Source organism: Cydia splendana, chromosome 8 (genome assembly GCF_910591565.1).
Source record: "Cydia splendana chromosome 8, ilCydSple1.2, whole genome shotgun sequence".
Taxonomy (NCBI): domain Eukaryota; kingdom Metazoa; phylum Arthropoda; class Insecta; order Lepidoptera; family Tortricidae; genus Cydia; species Cydia splendana.
In genome coordinates, this window is record NC_085967.1 from 4,942,362 (window position 1) to 4,966,620 (window position 24,259).

A 24,259-nucleotide genomic window follows, 5' to 3' on the forward strand; every position below is an offset into this window, starting at 1 on the left:
TCCTTTTGTGAATTCTTAGTGTTAAATTTGATCTGTAAACTAATATTAATATTTACATCAATAAATTGCTCTGATAATTAGATATAGATTAATTACGATTCATAACAGCTTGTTGCTAGGCCTACATGAATAAAGTATATTTTGAATTTGAATTTGAATTTGAATTCCATACAGTTGATAACAATAATAACGTTATCCTTTTCTTCCAGTATTTCAGCGAAGCCGCCTACAACCCTGAATCGAACCAGCGGCACATTGAAATGCCGGCGCCGATAACTGAACACGAGTCGCGCCTGTTCGACGCGTACCGAAGGCCGAGGGCCGCGCTACCGGCCCCGCAGGCGCCGCGGCGGGAGGACCCGGAGTACGCGAGCGTGGCGTCGCTGGCGCCCTCGCGGTATGACGTTCCGCGGCTACCCACTACACCCCACCATTTGTTGCATGATAGGTAAATATTTTTTATAATTAAGTATTCACTCTGTTAGTAATCGCTTGCAGTCGACCCGCTCCACGGTTCTCAAGCAGTGCGCGGTGGTATCTTCTCTGCTATCCATGTCTGATATATACAGTTGGTAGCCAACCTATTTGTATCCCCGGACCCCAATAATATTTTGCTAATTGCTTATCGAATGACATAAAACGTCCTTGTCATAATAGAACTTATAAGACTCAGTTGCTCATATTCATTGTTATTTTTACAGTAGGAGAGAATCAGACACATCGCTACCATCATCGGCCACAGAAAGCAAAGACAGCCTCGGCTCCTTCGACTCGAACTCAACCCTAACCGGCAGAGAACTAGACGACTCGATTATCCTATCCCGAATACGAAAGAGTCTCGAACAGAAAGAGGCTTTCCTCAGACGACCGAGCCAACCCACCGGTTGGGTCACCCCCGACGTCCCACCGCCCATAAAACAAAAAGAGTTTTACGCGAGGCCACAGAAGTTACAGAAACCAGCGTGGCCACCCCCTTCTTCCCCACCTCTCGCGGCATCTCCCCCACCTTCGTTACCCCCACAAGAAACTAAAAGAGATGATTGCTCAGCGAGCGTTGACAGCGGTACGTACAGCGGCTACGGGGAAGTTAACGGAACTCCAAACGACAAACAGAGGCTAAAACAGGACAAGAGTCAATTTGTGGCAACACTATCGAAGATACAGGAGACGACGCCAAGCAATAATGGGTCGATGAATAATGGATCTTCTCCTGAGTATCAGGAGGCGGCATCGACGAGTATTCCGGAAAGCAGGTAAAAATATTCGTGTTCGTAAAATAAAGCATTAATTCCAATCATTACAATTCTTCTAGTAACTTTATGTGGGGTGACAAGAGTCTCAAAAATAATTTCGTTTCATTAGTGGTAGGTACTTCTCTAACGCTCTCTACTTAACCGTATCTTTCGCGTTCCAGATACCCAGTGCCCGAGCTCCAGCTAGTGACGGCCCGGACGAGGCAGCTCGAGGAGGCGCGAGGAGGCGGCGAGCGGCGCACGGAGGTCGCTCGCAGCGAGCTGGCTCGTATGTCCACGACGCGGCTCGAGCCCAGCGTGGCGCTGCGGAGGAAGGAGTTCGAGACCAGGGCGTCCAGGAGAGAAGCAAGGTCGCTCGATGTACAACCTCAGCAAGGTGAGACATAAAACAATATAGGCATTAGTAGGTACTTTTTTGTAACATCAAGTAGATAAGTTATAAGCTGTGGGTATATTAGGAATCGTTTTATATGGGTATTCCTGGATTTGAACCAGTCTTTGTCTCGAATTGGTGTTTGACTTACGCATCCCAATACATGACATGGCGCAGTCGGCAGGATACGAACCTACACTCCCAAAGGGACTCTGATTTCCAATCAATATATATATTTATTGTATATACACGGTGTAACATGAGTAAACCGAATAATTTTAACAGCGTATTCCTGATTATATTTAGAGACAAAAATGTCCTATAAACTTTTTTTTTAAAACGCCTAGTTTCAGAGATAATATTAATTTAAAAATAAACAAGTTTTTGTTGTTACATAATGTAAAAGGCTTTTTAGGTGGTAATGTTGCTGCTATGGGACGTAGTCTAAATATCCTTATTGATAGATGTCAAAAAGTGACAAGTACCACTTTGCAAAAAGAAGGTATTGCGAAAAAAAAATTAAAAAATCAATTTTAAGTAACAAGTTCACCAATAACATTTATTTTTTATGTACAAATACATTCAAAAAATTGAAAAAAACAAAACAAAAAAAAATTTTTTTTTGGCGAAATTGACCTAAACTCATATTACATTTTTTCTTTCTTTTGACCTCAGAAATGCGTGGTTAAAATTATTCGGTTTCCTCATGTTACACCGTGTATAATAAATGTATTTCTTCGTCTTCAATCACACACACAATCTTTCAGAAATTTAGCTAGATTTGGTGCACCGTTGCGAATGTTATCTGTGCTTGAATATAATTAATGGACTTAGATCGAGATATTCTGCTTAGTCTTTGAAAAATTTTGCTAATTACAGATTTTTTTTTTTCAGATTTAGAGCATGAATTAGCACTTGGCGGCAGCTTGTCAGGAAACCAGTTGATGATCACCGGCAGTAAATACCTACATTGTCCGCCCCCTGAAAAATATGTTCCCGGTAACTAAATATTGCTAAAATACTAATTTAATATTTCCATCTGATTTCTGACGACTTTGGTCTCCTATGGTATATTTTGGGTATCTATCTTTGGTAAAAGGTTCCTCCAAACAATATTGTGAGTGCGAACAACACTCTAGCCCTGGGCAAAATAAACAAATAAAATGTTTTTCTTTTTCCACTGGACCTTGCCTAAGATGTTTTCGGGTTATTTGAAATAGCTTTATCTTTTGCAATGTCGTAGTTCATTAGAGGAACCTTAAACAGTTTTAAAACAACGTCATCTTATTTATTTGCAGAAACAGAAAAGGTTCAAATGCGAACAAGGTCAAACAGTACAGGCAGTGAAGGATTACCTATTAGAAGACATCATGCCACAGGTAATCTTTAACAAAACATTATCCAAGTTTTATAACTTTACTAGAACACAACTTTCACTTCACCACACTTTTAATTTATAAATCACAATAAGAACGATAATCGTGTACTTTTTATTATGGGTAAGTATGGCAATCAAACGATTATCAAACATTACTGAAGTTGTGCTGCGTTTTCATTTCTATAATGCACTTATCCAAGCCATCCGCTTTATGTGCGCTTACAAATAAACCCGGAGTGGATTGCCGGTGCATCGCCTATAACTTCTTATAACATCTGGGCCATGTTGCATAACAAACTACAACTAATATTACAAGCGGAACTCCTTTTCTAATTTCACTAATTAAAAAAGGAGTTCCGCTTGTAATATTAGTTGTAGTTTGTTATGCAACATGGCCCTTATCGAACACTTGCCTATTACGAACTTTCACGTCTAAGAAGACAAGGCTAAGGGTGGTATTCCACTTGTCCAATTTCTTTGTCTTAAATATATGTATTTTGTCTCGCATTTTGTTAAATGAGAGAGTGCAGAGACGTAATGACATTGGACCAAGATATTGGACAGATGGAATACTATCCTAAGAAGCCTCGATATCGCTACGATAAGTAGAAGTAGTAGCAGTAAAACGCAGCACAACGTAGCATACACGCGGAGCTTGAAGCACCTCTAATAGCACTGTTACGCTCCAAGATGGCAGTCACGCGAAGAGACGTATGGGGCTGAACAGGGAGCAAATGGAGGCCATGAACCGGGTGTCGCTGCCCGGCGCGGGCTCGGGCGCGGCGGGGCCCTTGCGGCCCACGCAGCTGAGCCTGGCGCCGCCCGCGCCGCGCTCGGCCGCCGCGTCGCCGTCGCCCACGCCCAGCACGCCCGCCGACTCAGGTCCCGCCCGACAACACGCTCACTTCTTCTTGGAATGCTCCCGCTCCCTCTAATTAACGCTCGCTGGTCGCTAACAAACCGTTCGTTTGATCTGATGGCAAGTGTAGACGGTGCTGCCTGAGTCGCATTACGAACCGGACATTTATTTGCTTGGCTTTGGTTTGGTGTGTTCTCCGCATACATAAAACCTAACGGGCTCGCATATAAGCTTAATAATTTGTCATACCGGAAGGCAAACGGAACGCATCCAGTATGTCATAGTCTTTGACACCTAAACTAATATTAAAGATCACTTCTACTAAAACTAAACTTGCCGTCAAATCAAATAAATAAATACCAACATTTTAAAGAACGAGCTTCAAATCTGTGTCTTTGATCAGGACACTGCTTTGAAAGTGAGGAGGGAGCGACCGGTCTAACCTTCTCTTCGTACTAACGGAATGATGAGTGTGCTTCTAGGTGTGCTACTAATGTCGACTAATCGTTCGTGAACATCGGTGTCTAATGTACTAACGGTGTCGAATGTTGCACGATCTGTCCCTAAACGAGTGTTCCGTCGACAGGTTTTGCTGACGACTTGGTGACACGGAGACAGAAAAAAGATGCTCAACTTGGTGGTCAGTATTTAAAAAAAAATACCTATATTCAAAAAATGTATAACCAGTGCCTAGAATGATTTTACAAAACCATTGGCTCCTTACAAATTTGACAAGAGTAATCGCTTGTAGCTTGCTTGTTGTAGCGGTGGTGGCCGAGTGGATATGACGTCCGACTTTCAATCCGGAGGTCGCGGGTTCAAATCCTGGCTCGTACCAATGAGTTTTTCGGAACTTATGTACGAAATATCATTTGATATTTACCACTAGCTTTTCGGTGAAGGAAAACATCGTGAGGAAACCTGCATACATCTGCGAAGAAATTCAAAGGTGTATGTGAAGTCCCCAATCCGCATTGGGCTAGCGTGGGGACTATAGCCCAAGCCCTCTCGCGCATGAGAGGAGGCCTGTGCCCAGCAGTGGGACGTATATAGGCTGAAATGATGATGATGATGAATCGCTTGTAGAGTACTTGTAATCTGAGATTAGAATGATTAGATAATTTACAAGATTTACATAAAGGGCCTCTTACTATGTATTGTTTACATTCATAAGTAATGTGATTGTTGTTTATAATAGTATTAATAAATACTTGTAAAAAGATACATGTACAGTATTTATTTGCTTCTACGGGCGGCCATTGTTGGACTGTCAAACTGTTCTCTGAGGTTATATTTATGTTCCAAATATTTAATTAATTTGAAAATGTGTTCTGATTTACTACATGATATATTTTTTACTATACCAACCCATATTTATTTGTTTTAATTACTTGTCAGCAGAGGAAGAGCGCGCGATGCGGCGCGTGTCCTACCTGAAGGCCACGTGGGGAGACCGGCTCCACCTGGACAGCGATCCGGAGCCCGACGCCGACCATCACGCTTTGAGAAGGTACGTTCCGATCCACGCACACACCTTTAGTCTATAGTTTCTGCCTCAAGACGATAATGACGCGCGCGAAAGAGAGAGAACACGATTTTTCTCTTTCACGCGTATGTGACTGAGACACAGTAAAATAATTATTTAATGAAAACTTTTAAATGCAATAATTTAGTAAATAGAATTTCGTGGTATTTTCATGGGGCAAAAATGTATACCGAGTACAAATTATGTACAGTCAAATGAAAAAATATTAAAATATGGGTGTAGACAACTTACTCAAAAATATGTCCCATAGTTCTTAATTCACTGACTTAAGAGTTATGGGACATATGTTTGAGATGATTTGTACATCCATATTTTTACAGTTGATTGTACCTACTTATTTGTGTTTATTTTTTTTATGCTTTATTACAAAGCAATTTCTTCTAGTAATTTGGCAGTAAAATTTCAACTACTAATGACCTCCATAGCCAGTAGGAGTCCTGCAATTTATATATTTATTGATTCTAACATTATTATGTTAGTGCAAGATGTAGAATACACTGTCTTTGTCTGTCAATAACCTATATTGTCCTTTTAGTTCATGTTATCTTGTAGTTTTTGTAACTACCCCATAATTGAATTGTAGATAGATTTATTGTCATGTCTATGTTATGTCTTAGATAGTATATACCTAACCAATGTTATAATCCCAATATAGTAGTAAGTAGTATGTACATAACAAAAAACACTATATTTTTTACTGAAGACTGACATTTTCCGAGTCGTAATTCCAATTACTTTATTAGTTAGTACACTAATATAGTAATTAGATTACTTTTTTTCCCGATCGCTAAACAGTCTAGTGATTTTACAAGTGTTACAATATGAAGATAAAACAAGGAAGTGCGAAATCCGAAGAATTTGCAATATTACCAACTTGATTAGTTTTCCATACAATTTTATTTTATCCAGGTTTCTTTTTTCGGAACTCGCACTTGTTCAACACAACAAAATCTAGAACAGCAAAATAACAACAAATAGGTAAAATTAAAGTTGGATTCAAACAAAAACAGTGTATACCGCAAGTGGCGCCCTCCTCGGTTCAGCGAAGACATTACGCCGCTGCTGCGCATATTCGACCCCCACGCGTCGCTCCCGATGCGGTACGTCGCATGACACCGCGGGCCCGGCGGCCGACGCTAGGTGGCGCTTATGACAATGTGTTGCATAGTTCACGTTTACAGCAATAGGTGGCGCTGCTAGTTGGCCTTTTGAGTGATGATGTGGCCCCATGGATGCTGGGAACATCCGTATTTGATCACGGTTAGGGTTTGCACGACGGATCCGAAATGTATGGGAATATCCGCGGATCCGGATCCAGATCCGGATAATTTCATACATTTCGGATCCGGATTGCAAACCCTAATCACGGTCAAGCCTTAGTATTGTTCTGCGACTCATTAGATAACCAACAGAACAGAAATTAAAGTGAAAATACGCTAGTTATTAATGCTGCCAGGTCACGAGGTACGCTCGGGAACCTTGGTAAACCTACTAGCTGTGTTCAGTTTCGATAGAAATATTTACGAACACATGACCAACTCTGTGTAGCTAATGAGCTAATAAAATAAGGAGCTTAATTAGCTACGTATCCATACCTAATTATACTTAGTCTAAAAATTGTAGCTTAGAGTAAATAGATAATTAATTATCTCTGTACTCATTGCACAGTATAAGCACCTACGTCTACCTACTTCCATTAAATGAAATGAGAACTACCTACTTGAAAGAAATAGTCAATCTCAATTATTTATGTAAGGTGTATTTTCAGTTTATTTCTGCTAAAATTAAAGCCACACACTTAAACATCCGACTCTTAACAACCATAGAACAATTTAAAACAAAAACACAACAAATCCATTTAGTACTTGAACAGCATGAAGTAAATTTGTGCGCATGACTGAATGATTGTTTGCTTTTGAGTATTTTATAGCAGAAGGTAGTACCTATGTAGGGATGTAGTACTTTTTTAGCTCTTTTTTACGTAACTTTGGCTGCTGAAAGCTGTCAAAAACCTTTACAATGCTGATGCGTTACAATTACAATCTACCTACCTGTAGTTTGTGTTTGACATATGGTTTTTATGCATTCCATTTTCTACCTTATTATAATAATTATAAAGTTAACATTACATGATTACAAGCATATAGTGCGATTGGGTTCGTATTTGAAATATTGTCTTTATTTTATTTGTGTTAAGGTAGAAATTCAAATGGATAACCAATGTCAACCACAGACTAACTTTGAAATACCTATGTGTATTAGACATTACACTTGCAAGTGCACTCATATGCGTTAGATATACGTATGACTGATTATTGTATTTATTTGTTTTAGTATTACTTGTGTAGCATGATCGTTGTGTTAATAATTAGTTGTTTTATGTTTAGATCTAAGAGTTATAACTACAAGCTCTGTGTATATATCAAGTTCATTAATGTGTTACCTATATGTTTTTGTTATATGTATTTGTAATAACTCCCTTAGATCAACTATTAAATCCTACTAAACCTTAACATATTACTAATTCAAAATATCGACCAACGATTTATCAGAAGAATATGTCTAATAAATAAAAATGTCAGTTGCCAAACGCATACAAAACTGTAACAAAAGAGTATAAAAAAATCATACTACACTGTAATCTTATTTACCTACATTTCTCATATATTTTAACAAAAATGCATTAGCTTTATCTAAAAGTAATTCGCTTGTGAACAAACTTTTCGTTAACATGTAAGTAATAAATATTTGTTTTATTTGTGGCAGCCCTGAGAAGAAAGGGGAGGAAATAAGCGAGGACGCCGTCGAGGCGATCGAAGGAGACGTGCAAGGGAATGTGCAGATCAAGATGGTAGTCAGCAACGGGAAGGTGAGAACTTTTCCATACTTATTTACTCCGTCGCAGCCATGAGAAGAAAGGGGAGGGAATAAGCGAGGACGCCGTCGAGGCGATCGAAGGAGACGTGCAAGGGAATGTGCAGATCAAGATGGTAGTCAGCAGTGGGAAGGTGAGAACTTTTCCATGCTTATTTACTCCGTCGCAGCCCTGAGAAGAAGGGGGAGGGAACAAGCGGAGGCGCCGTGAAGGCGATCAAAGGAGACGTGCAAGGGAATGTGCAGATCAAGATGGTAGTCAGCAGTGGGAAGGTGAGAACTTTTCCATGCTTATTTACTCCGTCGCAGCCCTGAGAAGAAGGGGGAGGGAACAAGCGGGGGCGTCGTGAAGGCGATCGAAGGAGACGTGCAAGGGAATGTGCAGATCAAGATGGTAGTCAGCAACGGGAAGGTGAGAACTTTTTCATGCTTATTTACTCCGTCGCAGCCCTGAGAAGAAGGGGGAGGGAACAAGCGGGGGCGCCGTGAAGGCGATCGAAGGAGACGTGCAAGGGAATGTGCAGATCAAGATGGTAGTCAGCAACGGGAAGGTGAGAACTTTTTCATGCTTATTTACTCCGTCGCAGCCCTTAGAAGAAGGGGGAGGGAACAAGCGGGGGCGCCGTGGAGGCGATCGAAGGAGACGTGCAAGGAAATGTGCAGATCAAGATGGTAGTCAGCAGCGGGAAGGTGAGGACTTTCCTTTCGGTTAATATTATGTGTGACAACGTTGAACAGGGATATGGGCAGTATAGAAACAATCAGAGAATTTCTATAGATGGCGGCCAGTAAGTTAGTAACGGCCAGTTGTAAAAGTATCTAAATATATTTTATCTAAACAGGTAACTTTTTCATTATGGGAATTTTATCATATACCAATGGGTTTGTTCTTAATGCCGTTGAAAAGTCTAGCACCTACCTACTATCGTTTTAACATAATCTGCCTAAAGCTAGTTTGCGTAAAGACTAAAAACATTTCGCAAAAGTAAAACGGAACACCAATAGATGCCGAAAAGTGAAAACAAAAACACCGAGTGTACTTTTCTACAAGCTTGTATTTAACTCGCAATATTTGTATGTCTTGCAAGCTAAATTAGACCCAATTCCCATTATTCGATTGAGCTGAAACTTCTCATACATATGTATTGAGTGACAATGCAATATTATGGTACCATCGAGCTGATCTGATGATGGGCACAGGAGGTGGTCATAGGAACTCTGTGATAAAACAACGCATCCCAATTTCCCAAAGAGGATTTGTTAGAATTGCCTCGATGAGTATATTTGCCTTTAAGAAGAAAATTACAGTCAAAGATTTTTTTTTTAATAAAATTTAAATAAGAATCGTTTTCAGCGCGCGAGCGACCGATCATGGAAGCAGGAATGGGCGGTGCTGCACGGGACCAAGCTGCATCTCTACAGACATCATCCAAGTCAGGTTAGTGTATATTCTAGGTGTCAGTTATCTATCCACTCATCTTAGCGCTCCCGTTTGCTGCGTTTGTTGTCGGATTCCGCTTTTCCAAATCTCTGTCCTGCCGACCCAGAGTTTGGCCTTGGGTTAGTAGCGTTTCGTAACGAGGTTTCCCTCATTCAAGAGATTGCCATTTTTTCAAGGAACTTATTGGTACGAGCGGGGTCTTAATTAACAGCTGCATATGTATATGCGTGATTTATTTTTGTTTAGGTAGGTAATACAATAAAGAATGCAGGATAGTTTTAGATTGAACCCATTTATAAAATGACTGGATGCGTTGGGAAAACCAAAGACGTAATGACACATTCCCATACCCTATACCTATTCCCGAAGGCACGCTTTCCTACGTAGTTATACGAACAGATATTTAGTAGGTATCTCGTAAAAATTATAATGTTTATACTTGGACTCGTAAATAACCTCTTAATGATTAGTTTTTATTGCAAATATATATCATGTTACTGTAAGAGTCACAGCACAATTTTTTCACGTGAGACATATTAATATAAATTGAACACGTTTTTATGATAGGTACCTAATGTTAATATTTCAGCTAACCAATCGTTAAATGTCACGGCGGCTGTAAAATTATCTACGTAAAGTTTTCGACGAAAAGTGGAAATAGTATTGTGGTCGGAAAACCCATGAATTTCGTGCGTCAAACTGCATATCATAGATACGCATTTTTGTGTTTCTTGGATTTCTAAGTCTAGGGATTGGGATTGCGCATATCAACTTAAGACCTATCAGAATAGGGTTTTTAATCGATTGGGACAGTATTATAGATAAAGGTCGTGAAGTGTGTAAAGGGCAAATATTTTCAAACCACGGCGCTTTTAATGGAAAACTGTTTACGATACGGAACCTGTAATATATATTACGCAGTAATATGTAGCTTGCGTAGTAGCCTCTTCTCGGAATATTTGTGACTTGTTTTTTTCCCCTACCCATTTAGGCGTAATATCATTAACTATTCAATTTAATTATTATTTGCATACACTGCGTAGGATCGTAAATGGTCACAGCCGCATTTCTTTCCCCAATAGATAACACCTTATTTTAGGACTATTTATATTGTAATATGCGTCATCGCATCCTCTAAAAAGATTCATAAAAGGTAAAAAGAAGCTTGAAGTGTATTAAAATAACCCCAACGACATTCGCTTACTCCAGCTGTACCCGCTGTCCAGTCCGTTGCCAAATAATTAAAACATAATAGTAAATTCCAACGTGACCAGCGTTAATTAGGAACCATCCCAATTGTATTGATCTAAGATAAGGCAGCGAGCCATATGCGTTCGCGCACCTGGCTAGCGCGCCGGCGGTGACTGTGACAAACGGACTTCCTTACGAAAATACATATCAGATAAGACAGGTGTGAAACGAAGGCCGGTATCGCTTTGGCCTGGAAAATGCTTTGAAGCATATCGAGTACCAGGGTTAGGGGTGGTGATATGGGACTTCTGACCTCGTGTGATTTGAGGGAAACGAGTAGAGACCATCAGCGCTCGTCAACTCACCAGTACCTCGGGTTGGCAAACTTTTGAGAAAAAGAGCCAACGGCAGTAGAAATCACCAGTTTAAGGATGCTCAAAGAGCCGCAATATTGATTTCGGGGGATAAGAACTCTCAAGTGTTAATTTTATGGGTCAATTGAAGAGCCTTAATTATTGTACATCCAAAGAGCCGCATCTTTCTTCAGAACTGTTGCCTTCTTCTTCTTCTTCCTGCTAGACCTGTTCCCATTTACTTGGGGTCGGCCTTCCTTGTCCTCAATTTCCATCTAGCGCGGTCTTGCGCTACGTCTTTATTTAAATGAGCTTCTTTTAGGTCTTTTTCAACCGTCGTCCACCAGGTGGTAGGTGGTCTTCAGAAATGTTGCCTGATCTTGCAAAATCAGTAATAATTATCAAAATCATCAGTAAAAATTACGAATATTTATCAATTAAAATCCAATATGATACCATTAAAAGCAACCATCAACCATTCATAAAAGTTAAAAGTACTTGTCCTAATAATAACATTAGTGGAGGTGAATGAAGCTCGTACCGCCCACTCGCACGTCAACGCGCTTATAAAGTTTACAAACCGTTGTCGCTTTTGATACTTCATTCTCGCACTGTTTCTTTGAAGAAATAACGAACTACAACTCCTGCCTGTGCTTGCTGTTAAAACGCAATTCCCATTATAAAATTAAAGCAAAATTTAATTCAAATATTTTAACTTGAACTCAAAATAAGCAAAACAAAAAATTATATATTGGCAAGGAATGGTATCAAAACCTTTATGCTCTTTAATTTAATCTGCCCGCATCCAGAACCTACGTCCTAACTAAGTACCTATGTCAAGCTCGCAACGCCAGGATAAAATAATATAAGTGCACGCGATAAAGTCCCGTTTTAGTCTAAATACCTATAAGCAAAGCAATCAAATATAATATTTTAAAAATATAATATGAATCATACGAAAACAATTAATAAAACCAGCCAAGCAACCGCAACCGGTACGCACATCGAGGATTCCGTATCATCATTTTTATTTTTCGTGCAGTTTTTATTGACCAGCTTTATCAATAATTTTGCGTCTTTACGAAAACAAAACATCAGAAAAAAGTCCAAAAGGTGCAGTTGAAGAGCGATTCCATATTATCCCATTATTTTTTTCTTATGGTTTTAGTTTACCGGCTTAAATATCAAAAAATTTGCGTCTTTACGAAAACACTAAATATCTGGGAAAAGTCGAGAAAGGTGTTGAAGAGCGATTGTCGTACGCGCACCGGTGGCCGCAGAAGGCTGTTGCCAACGTCACTCATCCGTTTTCGCGTCAGCCCATAAATCTTGAAGTGATATATTTTCGGCGCGACGGCCTTTCGAAAAAGCCGACGTAAATGTCACGTCGATTGAACGATTAAACTCGAGCGCAAGTTGCGCGTCCATTTTACTCTATATTTTGTGTTTTCCTTACGCCAAAATTAATTTCCTCTTGATTGGACTTATCGACAATAGCGAGATGAACTAGAATCGAACTGGCTCCATTGAAAAAATAGCTGATATTTTTGAAGCCCATGAAGCCCAAGAATCGCAATAACATCTATTTAACCCAAAATATTTATAAATAACCATGATTTAATCAAAAACCTTCAGAGGAAATTTTCCTCTGACGGTTTAATTTAATTTAAAGACAGATGAATGAAAAGCGGATAAGTAGTTATCTAATGAAGGTTGGTAGTTCGTAGGCGTAATCCCGACCAAAATTGAAATCAACCATTAAATTAACCCTGCCTACTATCCGTAGCCAAGTAACATAAAATTAAACACGCTTGCGTAGACGCACATTTCCTGCACAATTTATTTTAACCATTAACTATCAAAGGACATGGTCTCTTCTGCGAAATACGTCCTACATCTCTATTAAGTTCATCTATTTCCCAGTACTATAAACGCACTGGCCGATATCCTTTCAGTTCCTATGCACAGCCTTGTAGCCAGGGCAATAAAAGTCAAAATAGTGTAAATGTGCGGTTATTGCACTTTCACGAAGCTACTAACCGATTGAGAGCTTCTTGGAAATGAAGACGTTAGTACTGGAGCATTTATAACGTTATGCCACTCAACTGCAATTTTAATCTTCTAAGATAGGAAGTTGTAAGAAAAAGTCTCTGACATACATTAAACGGTGACACGTGTTTGTTAATATTTTCTCCCATTCAAAACCCATACTAATCTAGCTTCGGCTAATACTTGTAATAAGGAAAACATCATAAATCTGTCATAAGGTCATAACTATAACTGAAATATATGCAGTATGAAATTAGAATTGATAGAGGGCAATCTCAAAGCTCTTTTGTATGTTAAATCATGTTGGGAATGAACTGGGATAAAATATATAATATATCAGATATAGAGAGATATTATATCGAGGAAATGTGCACTTTGATCGAAGTGGAGGTTTAAACCTCTCATTTTCTTGTTACTGTTTTTGTAGCAAAATCGATACCTACGAGTACCTATGTATTGCAAATGACCAAAGTAATAGAGCTACTTAACAATTATAAAAATATTGCCAACAGCTTTTTCTACAAGTCCTTGTATATGATACTCAAGTGTTTAGTTTACTCGTATTATGTTATAGTCTCGTGTGGTGGAAGAGTGGTACGTGGTCCGCCTTACAGTGTGTTTCATTTACGATCTCTTCTCCTTAATGTTGGCATCGTTTATTGTTTTCCAGAACCAGCACATTCATATTCTACACGTGTTTTTATTTAACCAACCATTTAATTGCGCCGTGTTCATAAACGAACTTATCGGAAGCGAATCTTCTACAACGCCTGGGTTTTTATTGGGCACTTCATTAGTATCTGGCAACATTACAAGCTGACTCATATAAAATATCTATATCAAGTTTATTTTCATAATTTAGTTGACCTTAATTGCTTTCTTTTAAAAACATGTCTTTAACGATAATTTTCTTTTTTTGGGTGGCATGAAAATATAATGTTTTGTATTAGATACCTACGTTAAATATTGTACATATTATTATATGTAGGTATACCTAAATTCAAGTTTTAGTTGTGTTTTAAGTATGTAAATAGGTATATAAATCCATAATTCGTTTTGCTCTCAAACGCCTGCTACTAAACACTTCTAGCTACACATCATGAATACTACACGAGTAAGACATCACGTATAAAGTAATGCTTTCGCATAAAGCAGAGCTGCATTTGATTCATTTCACCGAAGGCGTTAAAGTGAATTGTTAAACACACATTCCTATAAACTACACTTGGTTGCAAAATAATGTCGTAATGCCTTCAAGTAACTGGCATAGGTACCTACGTATATTATTCGGATCCACGCGATGCGGTCCGCCGGCATTTCCTTGCTCCTTTCGCAATGAATAATCTAAATAAATATGCATGTGTAATTTTATTTGCGTGTATTTGTATTTTTAGCTATCGAATCAAGGGCGTTTTAGATATTTTTTGCTTGAATATATACATAGTTGCACACACATTCGTAATAATGTAGCTGTCAAACTTGATTAAGTAGTTCAACAACAATTAGGTAGATGCAAAATAGCCTTTTAACTGCTGTAATAAAAACTAAACGGTTTAGCATAAACTACCAATTCAAACAAATCAAGTAATATTTATCGAGTCAGTTTTTCATCAAAGTGTAATAGAATTCAGTCAAGTTACTAATGTGATTTACATAATATCAATTAGTTAAATAAGAGCCAACTTACGAATACATTTATTAACGCTCAACGAAATATCTAAGTATCAATAAACATTTATTGGATTCTAAGTCGTTACACATTTAATGGCATGGTGCTTAATTTATCGTCTCAATTGATGTACTTATTAAAACTTGTTTTTTAAAGATGTAAGGCATTTTGTTAAAGGCAAGTGAACACTGAAACATTAATTACTGTTAATGACCTTGATTGTTGGCCGATTAATGATTTTTATTTACCATGTTACTCAATAAAAGTCAGTGGCGTTGTACAAGAGGATACCTACCGAAGATCGAGAAAGTCGGAAAAGCATGCATGTAGTTGATGTGGTCCGAAACCGTAGCTGAGAATGCAACAGGGACTTACTTCACTTACTTTAAGATGAAAGAATGAAAGATATTAAATTATGTCTCAATAAATTGACCGTTTACATATTTTCCACGCTCTTTCTGCATAAGCACCTCTTGTATTGGCTTGTATGAGTTGGTAATAAATCGTTCAAAAGCTGGTTATCTCCCGACTCCCACACATCGTCCATGCTTTGGCTAGTATGGCCGGCAACGTCGAAATGTGTAGGAAACGGAATCGAAAACGTCCGCCTAGTAAGTTATATTATATTGTTGACAGTTTTATACTTATATAGATAAGCACCCCATTATATTGCAGTCAACCGATTGGGAAATGTTTTGGTGTAGTTGGGTATCGTCACTGGACTCGCTAGTACTCAAGCATACAACAACACAAGTGTACAAGTAAGTACTAGGTAGTTGTCAAGCGGACCCTAGGCTCCCAAGAGCCGTGGCAAAATGCCGGGATAACGCGAGGAAGAAGAAGACTGGACCCGCTAGTACTAAACCATTTATAAGCAAAAAAGAAATAAGTACAATAAGAACATTTGTATTTGCGTGACGCTCATACTTAGTAAGTAATAGGTGAAAATGAGCGTGACAACTCTTTTGGTGTTTTGACCATAAAACTAACATCATAAAAACTCATAGGTATGCGAACTTTCAGCGATTGTACCTACTATTTAGTCCAAACAAAATTGTTAATCACTATCACTACACCTTATAAAACAAAGTCCCCCGCCGCGTCTGTCTGTTTGTGTGTTTGTTTGTATGTTCGCGATAAATCAAAAACTACTGAACGGATTTTCATGCTGTTTTCTCCTATCAATAAAGTGATTCTTGAGGAAGGTTTAGGTGTATAATTTGCTAACACGTGCGAAGCCGGGGCGGGTCGCTAGTATTATTTAAAATGGTCGTCATCTCTTCCTGATGTTTCACATTAAGGATTTAACCTAATCATTCAAATTATTCTTGAAAATATATGAATATAAATAAACATTATACTTTAAAGCAAACCCCTCATTTAGTCAGACATGTTTGTAAATTGCAACAAAATTAATATGTCGGCTCACGGTTACATGAAATATTTTCAATTTCAGTTCATAGTACATGGAACATGGTTACGTTTATTTATATATGAGTTCCCGCGGGGGATTTGACTGAAATTGAAATTCTATTGAACGTATTGAATATGATGTTAAAAATTATTTGCTTGAAACATTGCGCGTGTACGAGTAGGTATATTAATTGTATGGCTATTTATTTTTAACCTTTTGAACGTTATTTTTATACTTACTCGAAAGGTTTGTCAGCTTACAAAAATATCTACGAAAACGGGTTCAGTTGTTAGTAATAAAAGTACCAATTTTTTTTATTATTTGAGCCAAATTACAAAAATGTGGTATTCCTTAGGGTGGTCCAAACCTTGACGTCCCAAAATTTTATTTTAGATTCCTCACGTCGTTGGCTATCAGAATATACCCCATGTACGAGTATGTTAGCCGATTTTTCGTAGTTTTCGAGTTATGAATTTTTTTACTTTTAACTTTTGTTAAGAAATTCCGGGCCAAACAGAGAACAAGCAGTAATAAGTAGGTGCAAGAAAAATTAAAAAGTACGAACAATTTAAAATTACATATATTGTACGTACAGTCACATACTCAGTAGTACAGTCAGCCCTGTGACCACACGTGCTGAAAAGGACTTGAAACTAACCTCGGGATAATTAGATACAATATGCGTGACGTAAAACGCAGAAACCGAAGACAGTAGGAATTTCTATCTTCGGCATTTTCTGCGTTGGAATTTATATAGGGTAAACTAACCATTGTCGGCGCCTGGCGCCCCACCAATGGTTGACAGCTTTCAACCTTAATTAAAGACAGCAACGTCGATTCTTATAGCAGTCGTTATATATAAAAGTCTATGGCAACAGGTCTTCAAGGTCAACCGTTCGAAGAGCGTCTTGCCTCCGGCTTCGACTAATGTATGAAAATTGCACTCGCATACATTTCACCTCCTCACTTTCACACGCCCGTATAAATATTCCTCACCGCACTCAAAACTAAGCCTTATTTGGAAAGATCAAGATTTATTTTCCAAAGTTAAAGCTGAAGGAAGTACGAGTTTGTAAAAGTTAGGAATGGATTTATTACTACGTTTTGGCTGTCGGTCAAGTATTTTTCATTATCTTAATGCGCATACTGATTTTAGAGCCGGTATTGATTGGTTTGCGAAGCGTTGACGCTCTACGCTGGGATAAATGGGATAGACGCTTAAATCACAATGCTTTCAGTTATGTTTTCAGACGAAAAAGAACCTTATAAATTCTTTGTTTAAAATGTTTACGTGCTCCGTCTTGCAAGAACAATCGTGTCCATTTATTATGGTACTTTTGATTACTCGTAGTCTTGTCTACGCGTTGTTATGTAAGAAAAACAGCTCATAAAATACTGTGGTTATATTTTATATCGCCGAACTGCAATACTTGTATGTCCCGCCTACCTGTAAAAAAATTGCCGAAACAAGTACCTATAGTCCTCCTCATCGTTTTCGATGACGGCGACCCTAAATAAACATTATGGACGTTGTCTAGCGTGAGCCCTAATGTGGCTGGCCAGGCTAAACTTGGTCTTAAATACTCTACTTGCACGCGTAACAATAAACGAGATTTGATAAACTTACGAGTACCTAATTGTCAAACAATACCTAGGATAACCCTTAAATATTGTGGTTTCATTTTGTAACTTATCATAATACAATAAGGTGCAATGTTGCGACATATCTTTGTCATAGACTGTACACGGGCCTTTAATGGTCCGCTGTACCGTGTAATGCGCACCGCGCCATCGCCACCGCTGATCCAGCCTGATTCTGATTTCAAAACCCAGAACTTCCAGTCACGGTATGGTTGTTGCATTCTTGCTTGCGACATGCAGCATACCTTTGTTACTTTTCGTCACACTTGCTCATATAAAGTGGTATTTCACGCAGGTTTAGCGGAAGAAACAGCAGTCGAGGTTTTTCACACACACATGTACCTATAGACGAGTTTGAACTAAATAGCTTTCTTTTCTTTATGATCCTGAAATTGACGGAAAGTGTTGATTGCATCGCATTGGTTTAGCATTTCATTTCTAATGATGTTAAGAGTAACAAAGAATAGAGATAAAGAGTTACTTGTCACGCGGATAAAGTATTAAAAGTTGTAAGATAAAATATCAGTTGCAACGTAAGCGTAATTCTTATATCGCTAATTCCCTTTTCGCACGCAAGCCTGCGCCGGCGCGGCAGGATCGCGATAAACAATCGCGGCTTGTGAGTTACTATCGCGCTTGTAATTGAAAACCTTTGCGCTTGATCGATGGTTCTGTGAGAGTAGAAAAATAGTAAATTGAACATTGGAAAACTCTCACGTCGCCATTAATAATCAAGGTAAAATACTTTGGATTTAGTTTTTTTATTTGTGGACTTTGTTATTTTTATTTGTTTTAATAGTTTATGGAACGTTGAAAAATAAATAAATGTGATTTAGTTATTGCAAAAAAATAAATACATCAAAGTGAAAAGTACCTACCTGTCAGTTAAAATTATTTGGGTTGAAAATAGTAAATTTTTATCAGATCTACAATTATTTTCAACACAAATAGAGAACAATGAAAAATATTTTACGCAGAAGAAATAGAAGGAAAAAAAACAATTCCGCTTACTTCATTAAATATTTCAAGTAGCTAATGAAGCGATACTACAAAAAAAGGATGGATTGTTCACGGCTTACAGGGAAAGTCCTAAAATGGCAGTGAGTGCGCGGGCGTCGATCAATCGCGCACTTAACCGCCAAGTTACCTTAACTACTGATCGATGAAAATAGGCTGTATTTTGATAGACAGAGGGTAGCAGTCAGCAGCACAGGTATGGTGGTGGTGGTGTATCGATGACGTGTTGATGTCTCGATAGCCATCCTGGCAGCCATTGTGTTGCGCGTCATCGGCCAATGCCAGCCAGGTGCAAGGAATTTTGGCGTAGGTATACGCGACCTCAGCAGAAATAACCGCTTTGTTACATAGTGGATCCATTGTTGTTGGAAATAAACGCGTCAAAATAACGGTAACTCAATGACAATAAACTGAAAATAGCTGTGACAAACGCGTTTATCATTTAGGAGAAAATACATCTTTTGTCCTTTTGTCTTTACGGAGAGACTCCCTCTTAATCCGTTCAGCGGTTAGATTAGGATTAAAAGTTTGATAAACACGTACATGTCTGATGCACACCGATCTATTAGTGTGTTTTACCTCATGTCAAATCCAACTAAGTATTACAAACGTAAATACTATAAATAAATGACGCGTCCCGCCAAATCCCTAGGCGATAATAGAAAAGTTGACACCGGATTAAAAGTGGAATTGATATTCGCTGTAACATTTTATTATCTGGTGTTTCAACTTCTATTTTTAAACGAGCTTTTGCTGCAGGCGATTTATATTTAAACGTGCAGCGCTGTCAAAGCGCTAGCCAGAGTTCAAACGCAAACTGGCGAAACCACCTGACGCTTCAAATTAAAACTATATTCAGGTATTTCAGCAACAAGCTAGGTAAGGTCCAAAAATAGCTTACCTTGCAAACCGTTTTCGTAAATATCTAAATGGTAGGTAGATATTTATTATACATATAGGGTTTGCGTCAAAGTTTTACTAATTCAGATTTACACTTTAAATCCAGCCAGTCTTAATATTTATTAAAAATATTTAACAGATAATTATGTTGTCTATTTTTAACCATTCATTATTATCCGTATAATTAGTGAAAAATAATTTATTACTAACCTCGGCGGACAATACTGTCCTTCTTATGCCATGTGAATTTTCACATCATTATCTTATTTGACAATTCTATTATAAATGGCGTCTTTTGAACAATGCACTACCACTGACCATACAGGTTAATAAACCTAAATATTAATGTGTTTTCAGTAGTATTGTACCTAAGTAAAATAAGATATAAAATAAGTAATAATAACAGCTGCTCCTTTGTTAAACGGGCCTTAGAGACTACACGTGTAGTTAGCCGTATCGTCCTATAAAATTAAATTAAGAACAAAAAGAGGCTTAACTCGAGTTAGGACCTGGCAGGATGGCTTGAGCCTTAGCGGTGGGACGAGAACTATTTATAGTGTCCGGCCTTGGAGACACCAACCGGCTCCACCTCGTCCGCTCTAGAAACCCAACAGAAATAAATCTTCTAATACTTATGTGAACATTACTCTCTCTACAACTTGAAAACAATCTGGTTCCTGCTATAAAAACAAATCAACATAAAGTAAGTAGGTGCGAACTAAACGTGACGCGTGGAATATGATTCAAACACCTCGGGGTGAAAAGCCGCCGACGAAAAGTTTACGCCGAACGCCCGACAATTCCTTAGCGAACGACATTCAATCTATTTCGTTTTTCAATCATCTGTAGTTGACAACGAGAGGGCTTTCACCTTCAGTGTCAGGGTGAACGTGCCGCGATAACCATCAATGACTGTCACCTCATAATTCCACAAAATATAAATGTCATTTTAACGAACACGCGATCCGATTTCGAAGATGTGTCAATTAGGCCCCGTCGCGCTGCATCGGATTATCGATGGTCACTCGACGCCGTAAACTGTGCAGTTTAAAGTTCAAAATGGCTTCTTGGCCGGCGCCCGTCCATCAGCCCGACAAAATCGCCTGTCGCCGGTCAAATTGCTTTATTTTGGAGAACGTGTGAGGCGCGCCCTCTTATTAAACGCGCCGCCTTCGCGGGTCCGCGGCCGGTTCCGACTTCCTGTCACGGCAATTATTAAAATAAACAAGAATCACTTCCTACGGCGTTGAGGCAGGTCGTTAAGCAGTGACGGCGGCGGCTGCTTAATTTGAGGGCGGTGTTTCGATTTTGCGTAATCAGCGACGTCGTGTGTGGCGCGGGTGCCATATAGGGTGCGATCGGGGCCCTCGACTTCCCCGAAAATACATATGCCGCGGCCATCAACAAGTAATCGCTACTTTATCTATCAATAATAACACGTTTCGCTTTAAATTAAGCGCGCTAAAGATTAAATTGGAATCGTTAACCAGAGTTTATTGTGTCGTTGGCGGTCGTCGATATTGCAAGAAGCTTCGAATCGGGTTAACGGCGGAGTGTTAAGACAATAGGCTGACCGGAGCATCGCAATACCCGAGACCGCAGCTTTATTAAATTCTTGTGAAAAAATTCTTCCGACGATCACACCGATAGCCATTATAAAAGCTTATATATAAAACATGTTTGAAATACTATGAAAATACACAATGTGGGTCACGGTTCCAATGTATTTACACACTAAGGTGGTCAGATTTCAGTGTCTAGATTATATTTACAAGTCTCTCTATATTATATTTACAAGTTTTACAACTGAGTAGCGGGCAAGCTACTTAGTGGTCTGTACGGCTTAACGCTGTGCGGAACATTGAGAAATGCCGTCCTACATTTTTCCACTTACGCGAAGTGTAGCGATTTGTTAAGGAGACTTGCAACTAAATCACAGTGTTCGACGAACCGCCAGGAAGTTTGTAAAGATCTTACGTACGATAAAAATGTATGTCGTTATTAATTGAGCTTTAATTAAGGTTCGAGCGACTCGACTGAAGGTTGCAAGCTCGCGACCCAATTTTGAACTTAAGCTCTAATACTTATTGAGACTTGTTCTTCCGAAGTTCCCATAGGTATATCATGTGAACCGAAGGTGGCTGTATTGTAACATTATTGTGTTATCATCGGGATATTTGATACTCACTTGTATTCCATGGCACCGGTGTATTTAACTAACCTACCGACGTATGTTTTATTGAAATCTACTTTAGGCAGGCAGCTGAAGAAACATTTTGATTTTATTTCATAAATTAAGTGTAGACACGTTCTCAGATCAGGAGATCAGCCCTTTAAAAAAATGACCACTTATACCAAACCACACATATTAAAGTTCAGAATTGTTCTAGAGATTTCGACCTTTGTCCTAATGGGTAATTCTTATTCTTATGCATTTTTTGTGTAACACGTAAGAATAGCATGTATTTTTGTGAAAATAAGTAAACTCTATATCAATATACTTAGCAATTTACCTCTAGTTTTAGGTCAACCTAAATGTATTGTCCTAAGAGTATTAGAAACATATTTAAAAAAATTACAAGTGCGAAATGTCACGGACCGTGACATGTGACTTCCCCAGATTTTGTGATATTTGTTTTTTTTTTAATATGAAGTGATTTAGAAATAATTTATATCAAATATAAAACACTAATACTTGTTCTACAACACTGTTTAAAAATTGTATGGATTTATAACGATTTTATATAATTTTAATCTACATAAATTATCTTTACTACTGGCAGCCTTATTAAAGTTTTTTTAGAACAACAACACTGTGTTGTTGCCAGGTTTACAAATGGCTGAAGGGAGAAGTTTAGTCGAAATTTTTTTATTTGTGTTCATTTGAAAAAACGGTCAACCTTAACGCGTCACCGCCATGTTATAGTTTTAAAAGTAAGTTGCAGTTTCACGTTATTGTTTGTAACATAAGATATACCTCATACATTGCAGATTAAGCTAATTATTTAACATTTGCAAAATCAAAGGAAATGTTTATGTAATATCGAACATGTTCCAAATTATCACGACCGTGGCCTCAAAAATATGTCACCGCCACGGACTTTTGAGTCCACGTTCGTGACATATAGACATGTGGTCGTGTCATTCTTAATTCGCTTGATTAATTTAGAGGCACATGCACTTTTCAGAAATGCATTTTTATTAGCTACTCATTCGCTATTAATGCCCGACTTCCAAAATTAAAAAAATGTTTTTCGCTTGTATGTATGTATGATGTGTAATGAATTCTTTGTCACGCTCTACAGCCTTTATAGTTTGATGGATTTCAACGTCTGAGCTGTCATTAGGTTTGTCGTAGTCATAGGAGTGACTTAGGTTATGTTAAAATAACTATATAAATCAAAATAGCCGAGTTGGCCACCATAATGCCGAAATGTCATGACTGAGGGACACTTTGTCACAACCGTGTTTATGTACTCGTTTTATTTACCTTTCCTGAGGGTATTAAGCTTGACCATATGAATCAAAAAATTGCTTTTTGTATGTACTTTTGATATATGTAATAATATGTGAAAAATAAAAACGTTTATGAAAGAAAATTTTTTTTGGACACAATTTAAGAATCACCCTAACACGATTGTGCTAAAAGATTTATCGCCAGGTTCATGAGTCATGAGTGTCATGACATACGAAAACTTTTTTTCCTAAACTGAAACGGAGACGCTTTGCGCTCGCTTTATGAGGAACATGATGCACGTGCGTTCGTTCTATATTTTTTTCTCAAGAAGTTATTATATCGCCGTTAACAGACCGCAAAGAGGGTTCAGATTCGCGGCCTCCGCGACCCATTTTCAACTGAACGACTCCTCTCGGCCCCGTTCTCTCTGAAATGAATAATTTGCGCCTCGATACTCCAAAATGTCTTAGGCGGACTGGAGGTTTAACCTACATTAAGCTTTTCCATGTCGTCAAACGACAATCAAATCTTATTTCGGCACCTCATTGTTTTTAGAATAAACACTCACGCCGTAATGGTTCTCATTTTGTTTTAATTTGATTGTCCTGGGCACGCTTATTGTTTCGGTTAAGAAAGTACTTAAGGCAAACTTTCGTCAAGTCTTTAATTTTAAAATTAATCTAAGTAACTTATTCACGTACAAACTTGGTCTTAATGAATCTAGGTATTTTAGAACGTTCTTACTTTGCCCTTAACTTTGATTAATTTAGGTGTCTCGTCTGAAAATTTAGAACATTAATTGTAACTAAACTAAATTTAACCTTGTTTCTAATCTGGGTCACAT

The 24,259-nt window shown here is 38.3% G+C and overlaps 1 protein-coding gene across 11 annotated transcripts in view; it reads left to right on the plus strand.

Annotated features, from left to right (window-relative positions):
- LOC134792696 (rho GTPase-activating protein 23) overlaps positions 1 to 24,259 on the plus strand; it is a 461,388-nt gene that overhangs the window by 361,787 nt on the left and 75,342 nt on the right. For 6 of the 11 annotated variants that reach the window (XM_063763978.1, XM_063763975.1, XM_063763974.1 and 3 more), the window contains 11 exons: positions 210 to 448; positions 702 to 1,253; positions 1,415 to 1,629; positions 2,521 to 2,625; positions 2,925 to 3,005; positions 3,695 to 3,886; positions 4,450 to 4,503; positions 5,262 to 5,373; positions 6,420 to 6,509; positions 8,732 to 8,834; positions 9,638 to 9,721. In XM_063763978.1, the coding sequence (XP_063620048.1) occupies positions 210 to 448; positions 702 to 1,253; positions 1,415 to 1,629; positions 2,521 to 2,625; positions 2,925 to 3,005; positions 3,695 to 3,886; positions 4,450 to 4,503; positions 5,262 to 5,373; positions 6,420 to 6,509; positions 8,732 to 8,834; positions 9,638 to 9,721 (1,827 nt within the window). The remainder of the gene's footprint in view (positions 1 to 209; positions 449 to 701; positions 1,254 to 1,414; positions 1,630 to 2,520; positions 2,626 to 2,924; positions 3,006 to 3,694; positions 3,887 to 4,449; positions 4,504 to 5,261; positions 5,374 to 6,419; positions 6,510 to 8,731; positions 8,835 to 9,637; positions 9,722 to 24,259) is intronic. The other 5 variants (XM_063763976.1, XM_063763977.1, XM_063763980.1 and 2 more) reach the window with 5 other exon arrangements.